The 14,102-nt window shown below is 40.4% G+C and overlaps 1 protein-coding gene across 2 annotated transcripts in view; it reads right to left on the reverse strand.

Moving 5' to 3' along the window:
- The window catches only part of UNC5C (unc-5 netrin receptor C), a 504,518-nt gene that overhangs the window by 132,852 nt on the left and 357,564 nt on the right, over positions 1 to 14,102 (reverse strand). For both annotated transcript variants that reach the window (XM_053255347.1, XM_053255346.1), the window contains exon 4: positions 7,090 to 7,193. In XM_053255347.1, coding sequence (XP_053111322.1) covers positions 7,090 to 7,193 — 104 coding nt within the window. The remainder of the gene's footprint in view (positions 1 to 7,089; positions 7,194 to 14,102) is intronic.

Consider the following 14,102-nt stretch of genomic DNA (forward strand, 5'->3'; position numbering starts at 1 on the left):
AAATTGCATTTTTTCAGCAGAAGATTATTTTCAGGGCCTATTGGACTCCTCTACATCTTAAGCAATTAAAATTGGTTTCAAATAGTAACTGCGTAGATGTAACAACCCTCACTCTGATTAAACACATATGTTTTGGGATTGCCCCACAATGCAAGGCTTTTGGAGGGAGGTTACTACGGATATTAATTTGGTGATAGATTCTTCTCTTGCACTGATGGATTTGAACGCAATACTGGGGTATATCCCAGCCAATTGGGAGCTAAAACCAGGTTCTAAACAATGGATATGGAGAGGCTTACTAGTAGCCAAGAGATTAATACTGTGGCAATAGAAATCGCACAATATATCCCAGGCATTTGAGTTCTTCTATCAGGATCTGTTCTGAATTTCATCTCATGTGGAGGCTAGATTATCCTCCATTGGGAGTAGGATCTTATTGGTAGTGGCCCTGAGTTTTGGAACTCTTTTTAAAATGACATCTATATAGCTCCCTCCCTGCTATCTTTTTGAAATGCTTACAATTGAGATGGTTGAGATCTTGTATGGCCATTACGTCTGCTTGTGCTGGTTTGTTTTATTGTCTGGTTTCAATTTTTATCGCTGTGGATTACTTTATGGACATCTTTATTGTTTGTTTTGATTTCTAAACTACTGCTGTAGAATTTTCCAATGAGCAGTGAAATATATATATATATATATATATATATATATATATATATATATATATATATTTAAATTGAATAAAAATTAAAAATAAAATAAAATGAGGGTGAAATCAGTCTTTTAAGTACCCAGATCCCAAGCAAACATTGCTTTAAAAATAAGAACCAGTCCTTTGAAATGAACCTAGACTGGATAGGCAGCTATGAAGATGTTCACAGTGGCCAGTCCCAGTTATCAACCTGGAGCGCTGTTTTGGACTAACTGCAGCTTCCTAGCAGCCTTCAAAGGTAGGATACCCTGGAGGGGCCACAGTGGGGCAGACTACAATCTTCAGCTGGTAGAAGGCACTCCATCTTTTGGACAATGCTGAACCACGCAGTACACCCACCTCAGAATCTGATCCTTTAGGGGGAATAAAACCCCACCCCAAAGTAGAAAAGCACTACCTTACTGGGCAGATTAACCACCCACTGGAAGTTATAATTCTGTTTCCCCTGCCCCAGTCAAATAGCACAGAGCCCCAGCTTTAACTTGAGCTACACAGGCTACTCATTTACTGGGATGGGAGAGAGTTTGGGATGGGAAAGAGAGCAGAGCAGAGCAAGGCAAGATTGGCTTTCTTAGCCTGCTCTCACACACACACACACCCGCCCCTGCGCCCCCAACCCTACTCCAGAGAGGAGAGCAAATGGGCCCTCCCAGCAAATCAAACATGTCAGTAGTTGCTGGGGAAAGGGAAGGTGGAATGTCACACACACACACACACACACACACACACACACACACACACACCCAAGAATTGGTGCCCTAGGCAACCAACTAGGTCTGTCCAGTAAATGAGCCAACATTAACCAATAGTACCTCCATCCTGTCAGAACTGAGCTTCAAATGATTGGCCTTCATCCAGTCCAAGATGGACTGGACAATAAGCTCAAAAAGTTTTTGAAATGCTGGGCTGAGGTCTGCTTGCCTTCTAGCAGAGCAACTGGACTGAACTGCTAATAGTGCTTGTGTTGTTTTCATTACACAGTCTCACTTGGGACCTCAGGGGTCACAACTAGCTGTCTGACTCCTAATTGTCCCTTCACTACCTTTTTAACCATAATATTACAATAAAAGTCTTCCAAACAAATTAGTGAAGCCTTAAACAAAGAACACATTTATCTCCAAATTAAAATACGTATAATCCTTCAACCTACCCAGTTATCTTTCATCAGTCCATTTTTCTCCTTCACTACTTTATCTTGCCAGCTACAGCTAGTGGCAGTCATAAAATGCCACATTAAGGTATTCATACTCATTTGTGTTTGATCCTTTGTTCTTATAATAGCATTGGAAGGAGTCTACACAGAAGCCCTATTAGGCTAATCTCCAATCTGGGTGTTTGATCTCCCTCCTGACTTCAAAAAACAAAACAAAAAGTGAGAAGGCAATTGAGGGGAGGTGGGTTGGGGGGAAGGGGAGCTATTAAGTAGAACTGTTCAGAATAGCTACTGCATAGATGACTCTTGGACCTGCCAAGTGTTAATTGGTGTCTGCCCCGACTGCAGTACAAATAGGTTTCACAGCCAATTAGCTTGCAGCCATCAATCTTTTCTGCTTGACAAAGTGAATTAGTATGTTGCATGGTCTGGAAGAACAGCAGTTATTAACAGACCAGCTCATGGATGATCATTCTAGACTTCAGTCAGTGCTGAATTTCTAAGAAGAAAGTTAGTAAAAGTCAGGCACATCTAGAAGGAATGTCCTATGTCCTACAACACAGAGATTTTTAGGCAGTTCGGGGGGGCAGAAATGCAGTCTGCAGATGCTCAAAGGCCTCTTCTTTATCATGTTCCTGATGTAAGCCCTGGTTTAAATTATATAGGGACACAATATAAATACATAATATAGGGACACAGAATTAGCACTCCAGGTTGATAACTGTTTGATCAATTAATTTGTGTTTCTTTGTTTCAACAGCCTGGTGATCTAGTTGAAGCTCAGTGACAGAGCATCTGCTTTGCATGCAGAAGATGCCATGTTCAATCCCTGGCATCTCCAGATAAGGCTGGGAAAGACTCCGGCCTGAAACCCTGGAAAGACACTGCCAATTAGAAAACACAATAATTAACTAGATGGACCTGTGGTCTGATTTGATGTAAGGTAGCTTGATATGTATGTATAATATTTGAGGACAATGTATGTTAATTTGAAATATGTAAGCTGCAATGCTGACTTTCACAGTAGGGATGTGCAGAAAGTTTACAAGCTCAAAAGGCTCTGACTTGAAACAGACCATTTCAAGTGTTTCAAACTCAAAACAGAACGGCTTTTAATTAAAATTAATTTTAAACTTGTTTTTATCTTGTGAAAGTATTTTGATTTTTTAAAAATTGTTATATTGTAATTTTAGATTGTGTACACCACTTAGAGATGTACAGTATATATCAGGCAGTATAGAAGTATGATAAATAAATAATGTCACATATGTCTAAGAACATTTCATGCAAGAGGAGAAGGGCAATTTCAGCTAATCTCTCTTTCTCTCATGCCCCCTCAAACATGTCCCAGAAGGCCCCTCACCCCTCAGGAACATATCTTCAGGGAGCATAGGAAGCAGCAGAGAGAAGCAGTGTTTGGTGAAAAATCACCCCTCTCCTGTTGCATACATGAAACATTTGTAGGCATTGTGACATTAAGGAACCTTAATATATCAACAAACCTGCCAAACCTTGGAATGCTGATAAACACCTCCTAGCCCCTGTATTTCTCTCTCTAAGTTATATAGAATTCTAAAGGAAAGCAAGTTGGAAGATTGCAGATATAAAGAGAAATGAGAGAGGGCCTTACATTTAACAGTTTAAGAATCACAATGGACATGTTTATGTACAAAGGGACTAAAATGTTCACTAAATGTCTCATAAGCTCAAAAGAGAATTTGTATAAACTACTATATCAGTGGTACTTACTATGTCCCATTTAGTACTATAAAAATGTGCAGAAATACAGCTGATACTTCCTGGGAATGTAATCATATTACTGTGAACCTCATACACATATGATTGAACTGTAACTAAGCACTTTAAGTTGGAGAAATGTTATTAAAACTGGTAGGGATATAATTGGTTATGATATAAGTCTTCATATCATTATTTTGGGAACTGTGGCTGGTAATTTGCTGATAAGCACACAAATCCTTTTGAGTTCTTATTGGGAGAAAATATGTTAACCTCAGTAGTGAAATAGTTATCAAGATTTGGCAAACTATCATTTAATGAATGAAATAACTTTTTAAAAAATGTGGATGGGGAGGAAAAATTAAATATTGACCTTTTATATTATATTGGAATATAATTAGGCCTCGGGAAAATGTATGACAAGACATATTGGCAATTATATTTAGCACACAGTTATATAAAAATAACTTACTGCCTATGAATTCAGCTCTGTCAAACTGCTAATTTAGAAGCGTATAGCATTTCTAAACAATGGTTGTTAAGTACTTCCTTGGTTTATCATTTTCCTTTTTAAAGTTTAAACATATTTATTTCTTGGCAGGATGTGCACAACAAAATGAGAGAGCTTCTTTCCTATTTAGCAAACTTTTTCAATCTCTCCCCACATACTCTAACCACAGCACATGATCTGCTTTTCGGATGGAACCAGCTATTAAGATGCTGGGAGGTACAGATCTGTGTTATGCACATAACACTGCACACATACCATCTGCCAGTCATGAGTAATCTCAGCTCCTAGCAAAGGTAATGAAGTCCCTAAGTACCATCATTGCATCTGAGATATGACATGCCCCATTACAAATACTCTTGTTGCTGTGCAACAGCTGGTTGGTAGGATGTTCAGAGGCAAAGAAGCTGATAAGTTCTTCTTGAGAAAATAAACTGATTAATACCATGGCTGTCAGAAACCTGACTTACTAGAAGTCAACCTATCTTTGCACTAAATTATTATCCCCACTACCACCACCAAGGAAATATGACAGCAAAGGAGGAAAATATGGGAATAACATAAAATGCACCATACTCTATTAATTATTTTTCTCCTGTTGTTTGCAGACAGATTTGCTGAAATTGTGAGGTGCTCCAAACCCTGGTTTCACAGGAAGGTAACACACAGAATCTCCTGAGAAATCTGCCATCAAAGGCGAATGACAGCCACCTTGCTACTTAACAATGACATTCTGACTCGTCTTTATGTGAACTGGCAAGAATTTCTTGGTTAGAAAAGAAAAAATGAGAGGGAACATTCTGAAATGGTGCATGGTGTGTGTGTGTGTGTGGGTGGGTGGGTATGCGCGCCAGCATCATTAACAATCAGGTTTTCTTCTAATCAGCAAAAGTGCCTTTCACTTTTCTGAAAGTCGTTCAGAAGGAGAAATTTTGTGACTGATGCAAATTCTCCAACTACTTAACTTTTCACTATGAGTGCAAAAGGTGCTGATGTGTACTGAAAGGAACCCAATACCATGAGGAAGGCCTACACCACAGCATAAAGGCCACAGCCTATCCAGAGGCCTCTAAGCATCAGCATATGCCAGTGACATAATAACATAATAACAGCCCTGCTGGATCAGGCCCAAGGCCCATCTAGTCCAGCATCCTCTTTCACACAGTGGCCCATCACTGATATGTGCTGTGAGCACCTGTGAGTGCTGGAGGAATTTCTGGCAGAACTTCCCTCTTAGATTGCACGTTCCCCTGCAAACACATTGGAAGCTTCTGTTAGACACTAAATATCTCAGTGGCAATTCAGAACATCCCTCTTTCATTTGAGTATGTTTACACGACATGGCTCATATAGTTTCAAACTTTTCTTCATATGTGTGCGTGTCAAAATTTGCTTCTTTAATGATCTATTTTAATTTTGTATTATAAGGTGCCTTGACACTATATTGTGGCTGACATCCTGACTAACCAAGTGTTGGTGCTACATGAGATGTGCTGGTGCTGCTGATGGGTTTGACTGATGTAGCATTAACACTTGTGCAGGGGGGTGAATTCTGATGACCTCCCCTTCCCCTGAGAGTGCTCTGTGCTACCTGAATATATGTCCCTGAGGGTCATGCAGCCCTCAAGGACATATTTTCGAGTGACACAGAAGGCATTTGGAGGAAGAGGAGATTGTCAACATTCACACACACATACACCCCACTAGAGCCAGTGCTGCAGTAGTTGGGAACTCAGCAGCAGCACCTGTGCATCTCACATAGCACCAGAACTTCATTAGTCATGATGCTGGTTGTTATTATTATGGTTGGCAAGGTGGAGTAGATATTTTAGAAATTATGTGCCCTAACAGAAGAGGGCACTCACCATACTATTATGAATCCTTTGTTCATTTAATATTAAACAATCATTCAGATCTTCCTCTATCAAGAGCTAGAAAGACCTCCTAACCCAAATTAAAAGAGAGCATGAGTGTTACCATAAGCAGTACAACCACCATGCTGGGGAGCAGTCTTCTTTTCACAGAAGGACTCACCACCCCACACATCCACGATTTTCTCCTCATCTCTCTCTCTCTCTCTCTCTCTCTCTCTCTATATATATATATATATATAAATATAATTTTATTACATTTTATATCTTGCTCTTCCTCCAAGGAGCCCAGAGTGGTGTACTACATACTTAGGTTTCTCCTCACAACAACCCTGTGAAGTAGGTTAGGCTGAGAGAGAAGTGACTGGCCCAGAGTCACCCAGCAGGTCTCATGGCTGAATGGGGATTTGAACTCAGGTCTCCCCAGTCCTAGTCCAGCACTCTAACCACTACACCAAACTGGCTCTCTATAGAGTCACTTACACACAACAGATAACAGAATACTGTCCTACAAGTTTTTAATTGCTATTAAGTAAAACAGACAAGCAACATTAAAAGATGGATTATACTCTCTCTTTGTTTCAGCTTATTATCAGATCACAGCAGGTGCATTCTTACAGCTATGCGGCCTGAATGACTCACCATATGCACAAGCAGAGCAGTAAAACAAAGTCTAGTATTTCTTTTAAAAAATATTGTTGTTTTAATAACATATCTGAAAATGGGTTGCCTCAATGTCAGTGTGTTAGAAAAGGTGGGGATGGATGAGTAGGAAACAAGAGTGTTGCATTCATAAATTCTACCCAGTGTTTGTCTTAGAGATAACAGATAGAATTCTGCTGTGTTCTCATTTCTTGTAAAGGGAGCAAAAGAATGAAACTACTGCCTGTAGCTCTGCCTAGTGGGGCATTCTAATTGACTCTGAAGTCATTAATCAATTCCCAATCAATCTATTCTACCAGCAGCAGGCAGTTAGATCTCCATTACCTCCCATTTATCATGCCATCGCCTAATTCTCTGCACCATTAGCCACAGATTAGGCCTCAGTTAGGATAACTGTGTCAGTTTTCCCTCTTCTCTTCCCTTAAAAAAGGCTAATGCCACTCACCTCAGCCACTGGGATTCCTTCAGGTGGACGACACTGGAGCAGGACTTCCTGTTCCAATGATACTTCTTTCCCAAGAGGCTCCTGCTCAAAAGTCTTTCGCAAATCTAGGGTGGAAAAAGACCAAAAGTATTTTATGGTAGTATTCATCAGAGCACTAGTAATATGCCCATTATTATAGGAACCTAAAAGACTACTGAGGAGAGGAGTGCTTGTCTTGTGGTAGCAAGCATGACTTGTCCCCATAGCTAAGCAGGGTCTGTTCTGATTGCATATGAATGGGAGACTTGATGTGTGAGCACTGCAAGATATTCCCCTCAGGGGATGAAGCCGCTCTGGGAAGAGCAGAAGGTTCCAAGTTCCCTCCTTGGTTTCTCCAAGATAGGGCTGAGAGAGATTCCTGCCTGCAACCTTGGAAAAGCCGCTGCCAGGCTGTGAAGACAATACTGAACTAGATAGACCAATGGTCTGACTCAGTATATGGCAGTTTCCTATGTTCCTATGTACCTTACACCAAGTGGGTCTATTGGTCCATCTAGCTCAGTACTATCTATGCTAATTTGCAGGGGCTCTCTAAGATTTCAGGCAGGAGTCTTTCCCAGCCCTATCTGAAGATGCAGGACTGAACTTGGGAACTTCTGCATGGAAAGCAGATGCTTTACCACTGAGCTATGGCCCCATCACTGATTATGATGTGTGAGGTGTTTGTGTGTGTATAGTGTTTCTATGTTGCAAGGCATCCTGGAGGATACAAATCTAACATTTCATCCTACTGTGTAAGGTGTTTTGTTATTGAGGGCTGCATCCTGGATGTGGAGAAATTTCTCCGAGGTAGAAATTCTTCCCTAATGTCAGGGTTCTTCTCAAGGAGAAACTGAAATTCTCTCTGAATATCAGGGCTCCTCCCGAGGAGACATATTGGAGAATTTTTTCTATTTCTCAATATCCCAGTGGCACCCAGTGGTAGAAGGCAGTTTTTGCCTCGTTATGTTCAAGCTAGGCCAACATCCTGACTAAAGCTGTATGTCTGCAGTCAAAGGATGCATGCCCGGTAGGATCCCTGCTTCTGAAGTGTGGATGCTTGTACATGGGGGAGTGATTTTAAATGGATTGCCCCTTCCCCCAAAAGCTAATGCTGTGCAACCTTAGTATACTAAGGATACTAGGGATATAATAAACATTGCTCAGAACACTTCTAAGGGAAGGGGAGATTGCTACTGTTGTGGGCATGCATCATTTAGCTACACACATGCAGCTTTAGTCAGGATGTCAGCCACATTACTTGGCTCCATGGGAATGAATGGCATCCATTCACTTGTATGAGATAAAGTAAGAGGGGTAAAATTCAGGAATCATAATGGAAAGAAACTGTTTTTGATATAGATGGGTAATACATCACCTGTGGAGGCTTCATCCTTGATAGACACTGTTCCTTATTCATCCAAGGCAACGTTTGAGTACCTGTTTGTCTAATTTATTTTGGGAATATAACTATTTCTTAGCAGACTAAAAAGTCACTGATATTGGTTCCCGGATCATCTGCTGAGATGGCACAAGGCCATCTTGCTTTGCTGGCACAGGTCCATAATGCACTGAGTGCAGGTTGATGGGTACACACCACTATTAGCAAACAGATGACCTAAGGGCTCCTTGCAATTAGGTTATATCAACTGAGCTCAGTGGCAAACCACAGAAACAATGAAGCGGTGCAGAATCTGTTTAGGTTCTTTATAACATTTTGTTTTCTAGGGGGAAATAAAATTACATCATACAAAGGTAAATTACAAGATGCGTATCAAGTTCAAGAGTGCAATCTAGTAAACTATCAGGGAGAAGTTACTACAGAGGTTTTGGGAAGTTCTGCTCCTTGCCTATGACGATTATAATAGAAACTATACTATACTCAACTAGACTGTACTACTCAACTAGTGTTTTGCATTTCCCTTCTCTTACTTAAGTCTGATCAACATTTAAAACAAACATATATATGATAAACACATAGTGGAGTGGCAAGCTATTCTAAGCAATGTTTTAAATAAATGATGTACAAAAAGCAGGGTGGGTGGGGGAAGGAACTACCAATTTCTCTCCATATCACTGCACTACATCTGGAATGGAGTTTTCAATCACAGTACGTGGTATGCAAATCAGCTGTTTACTGCTGAGTTCAATGGATTGTTTCCAAAAGCAGATGCAAAGGAGATGTCCCAACCTGCAATGGCAGCACCTCCCACAAAAGGGGGGGGGCAGAAGGGCAAAGTGCATTTCTGGATGGGCGAGCTGTGTCCCACATATTCGATTTCTTAAACAGAAATGGGGGTGGGGTGGGGGGAGCAACTACTCTTCTGAGGGAGCACTTGCCCCTCTTTGCCACCCCTCTGGAGCCACCATGGTCAACCTGGCTCTCTTCCTGAGGTAGGCTGCCCACACAGTAGAGAGGGCAGAAGCAGGACTGGCCTTAGGAATGATGAGCCAGGTGGTCAGCCAAGGCTGACCTGACTGAAGTTCACCTGAAGAGTGCACTACGTGACTTGCTAATTGTTTAATGTGCTGTCTGCTGTGAGCCAGGGCTAAAGACAAGCAAAAAAAGAAAAGTCCAGTTGAAATTAAAAGGACAGATTAGGCATGCCTAACTTGTCCTTTTAATTCCAATGGAACTTCTTTGAGTAAATTTAGTCAGGATGTCAGCCAGTTTATCTAATCTTTTATTCATGTTCTACAGGTTGTGTGGACACTAACTTACCAAAAAAAAGCTTCCATCAAATACCATGGGGGAGGCACGCTGAAGATGCTGCTTGCTCAGGGCCCTATTCATCCTAGGCAGATGTTTCAGGATATAATACCCAATTCTGAAGACTATGGGGTGTTATTCATAAAGCCTTCTTAACCCAAGGTGATGCTTACATCTTTATTGATGTGGGGACAGTACTATGGTAGTTACAATAGCATAGAATTATAGCAACAAACCGTATAGAGATAACCAACCCCAACATAGCAACATGCCATATACTGAGTCAAACCATTGGTCTATCTAGCTCAGTATCGTCTTCACAGACTGACAGCGGCTTCTCCAAGGTTGCAGGCAGGAATCTTTCTCAGCCCTATCTTGGAGAAGCCAGGGAGGGAACTTGAAACCTTCTGCTCTTCCCCGAGCAGCTTCATCCCCTGAGGGGAATATCTTGCAGTGCTCACACATCAAGTCTCCCATTCATATGCAACCAGGGCAGACCCTGCTTAGCTATGGGTACAAGTCATGCTTGCTACCACAAGACCAGCTCTCCTCTCCCAAGCATTCAAGATTACTGCAGTGAGAGGAACAGTAGCATATTAGAACAGATAATAATCTAAGTTTGTTCCCTGGAGTTTGTTTTTACTCCCCACCCAACATGCATCTACCAGAGCATTAATTTAGACCTGATGTTAATACTCCTGCCTTTTAAATATGATCCTCTGTGCTCATAACACATTTTGTTTATGAAAGCACAATTTTGCAGGCAACTTCATTAATTCTAACGGTTCTTTCACTCCTCCCCTTCTCAACAAGATTAATCCTGTTCATTATCATGGAAAAAAGCAAGAGAGATGCAGGCGGACAGTGGGCTTTTCCCACCAGTACTTCAGAAGGATTTAATGACTCCCCCTGCCTGTTTCCTTCTATCACAGTGACCTGATATGCTGCAACACTCAAAAAGGTGCCATTACATTCCACTGGGTCAATGATCCACAAACTGAAAGTGCTCTTAACCACAGACCCTGACATAATAGACTGTAATGTCCTCAAAGTAGCCATTAGAGACTATCAAGTAAATAATACCTAAAAACAGAGAGAGGACAGAATTTTGTGTGTTTACAAGGCACGGAAGCTTTTATATTTATGTTGGTTACCTCCTTTTGTGTACCTAGAGGTGTACTCTACTAGATTATGTATATCTATTTCTCCCTTCCAATCCAGACAAATACAAATACCAGCTAAATGGTATGTCTGCCAGACAGTGAAAACCAAGGCAAGGAAATACATTAGTGTCAGGGGGGGAAGTCTCCGTCAGTTTGCTCTGAAAATGCAAAAGAAGCAGAGAACATAGGTAAATCGGAGACTTTGCATATAATTGGTTTATTATTAATTTTATTATTATTAATTTGATTTCTATACCGCCCTTCCAAAAACGGCTCAGGGCAGTTTACACAGATAAATAATAAATAAATAAAATAAGATGGATCCCTGTCCCCAAAAGGCTCACATTCTAAAAAGAAACACAAGATAGATACCAGCAACAGTCACTGGAGGAAGTACTGTGCTGGGGGTGGAGAGGGCCAGTTACTCTCCCCCTGCTAAATGAAGAGAATCACCATGTTAAAGGATGCCTCTTTGCCCAGTTAGCAGGGGATATGTGCAAAAGCAAGTATGCATTTGTTTTTCATTTACTGAACTTATGTCTTCCCTCAAGGCTGCAATTCTGTTGTCAGTATGCTGAATTGTCTTGAGTGCTCAGAGAACAGTATACGGTACTCTTATTACTGCATGGAGTGCATTTGTGTACCTAAGAGATCTGTTTTTGTGATGTAATGAGTGACAAGTGATACAACTGTCTCCCTGAAGGCCTGAGGGCTATTTTACTGCATTTTATTTATAAATGTCTTTGGAACCTGTTCACTCTCCTGTGGTACAACTCCAAACACACTAACTTTTGTCACTGTTTTTAGATGGAAGAAAAACTTGCTGGTTATGTTCAGATTACAGTTGAATGGGAGAAGTAAAACCCCTTCTTGGCACTGTCCACAGCTTTACAGCTGCAAAAAGCAGGCACATGAGTCCCTAAAGAATCAGTGAAGTAAAAGTAGCTACACTTCTAAAAGCGCAGAGCTGCAGGTGGTAATTTCACAGTGAGTTTCTGTGAATATCACTCTATGTGGCTGAAATCCCCAAAACAACAGTGAGATTTTACTCTATTTCAAAAGAAACTCAAATAGAGTTATGACTTGAGTTAGATATAGATATAGATATATAAAGTCAGGGACCAAATATGCAGTTCAATCATACATAACAACATACATTCTCAGTGAAGTTATCGAGCGTTCTTGCATCAAGCTCACTGATATACACCTCAACAATTCAAACACCCAGGCACAGGATTTATTGAAAGCAGAATCAGCATGAAATTCAAGGGGAGGAGAAATCAAGTAGATGGGAGTCAGTGCTGACATCCCTCTACATGATTTCCCCTATCCTTGTCAATTTGGTTTATTTTGGTGCTACATGGTGATATTTATATGTAGAATGAGGTGCTTTAAGTCCATCTAGGTCAGTGTGTCCAACCTTGACAGGCATGGCAATTTTAGCCCTGCGAATGGCAATCTCATTGGGAAATGAGAAAGATCAACTATGAGGCTTTAGAAATACGAACTACTCGACATCCGATGTTTTCGAGTTACGAGCGACAAAAAAGACCGGAAGTAGTTGCCGGTTTAGATTCAGCTTACTCGACCTACGAATTTTTAGATGCGGTTTCCTCGACTTACGAATGTTTCCAGACTTCCGTGGTGCGCTCTTCGACTTACGAAAATATCGACCTCCGAACGTGCGTTCGGAATGGATTAATTACGTAAGTCGAGGGACCACTGTATTTACCTTTTCATAGGCATCCTATTTCTGTGCCATTTTTTACTCACACTTCATCTCCTCACATGACTTCCTCTTTGAATTTATAGTCCTTAAGGAAATTCCTTTGTGCAAAATTGCCACTTAATCTCATCTTGTACTTTTGCAGGACTTTGCTGTGATGGAAGTGGATTTGAGTAAAACTTTAAAAGATATCCTTTATCATTTTCTGGGAAATGTGATAAGAGGCAGGTGAGATGCCTTCAAGGCAGTGCTAATGCAAGGGTGACTAATGAATAAGCATGAAAAACGGACACTTGTCAACTAGGAATTAAATGTAAACCAGAAACATACTGAACAATAGTGCATTACTGTCAGAAAAAGATGGATTTCTGTCCTTGGTAGTTCTTAAAGACTCCTTTTTTCTCTCATATGCTCTTTTCAGTAATTCTAGCTCAGTCATTCTAGGACTTTCCTTCTAAAATAAACATAGCAGGAGGCTATAGAAAACAAGAAGTGCTTTTATGTGCATTCTTCTTAGACTGAAACTTGATTTAAAGCAAACTGGTGGGTTTTAAAGCACTCCTTTTTTCACACAATTTTGAGAATAACTCTAAAGACTCCAAGAGTCTTTTTAACAAAGACATTCACAGATACGCACACTAAAGGAAGTCAAGATGCCACAATAGTGTACAATAATGTTTTAGGTCTCCATGGGGACTTCATTTTGAAGAAAAGATTCATTTATTTCTTCCATTCTTGATGCTGTTTAAGTAAATTGCCCGGTTGCAACCTGGTGCTCATTAAAGAGTCATCAGGGCATGCTGTACTTAAACACAAATGTGTTGAAGTACAGCATGCCCTGATTCTGTAAATCGGGGACTGCCAAGAAGTAACCAATACTCCACGAAAAGTCAAATACCAGAGTGAAATCCAAGTGGCAGGATTATTCTTGTATCTGTATTGTTTGATAGGATCACGAAGCTTTTTCCTGCTTTCCATCTAACAACCCATTAATAATATTTTCTTTAGAAGAATGGCCTGTTCCATCTTTCTTAACTGTAAGTTTGTATCAGTTCCCTTAGCTGTAGGTATATTGACTCAGATACTATGCAGACACACTTGACAATCACAAAACACAAATTTCCTATTTGAATTATTGATCAGAAGCTTTCACATATGCCAAATTCAGAATGAGATGCACGCCCAAAAAATTGAACATCACAGAGGCAGAAAAATAATGCACGTTGTAATATGGATATATCATGGGGTTAGAGAAGATATTATTTAGTGATATGCTTGCTACATACCTATGAATTCTTTAAATTGGTTGTGGACAATATTTCTATATAATTAATATACATAGTTAAAGCTGCTTTAGACATAGCTTAGACCACAGTCTCAAACTGTGAACCTCCTG

Source organism: Hemicordylus capensis, chromosome 5 (genome assembly GCF_027244095.1).
Source record: "Hemicordylus capensis ecotype Gifberg chromosome 5, rHemCap1.1.pri, whole genome shotgun sequence".
Lineage (NCBI taxonomy): Eukaryota > Metazoa > Chordata > Lepidosauria > Squamata > Cordylidae > Hemicordylus > Hemicordylus capensis.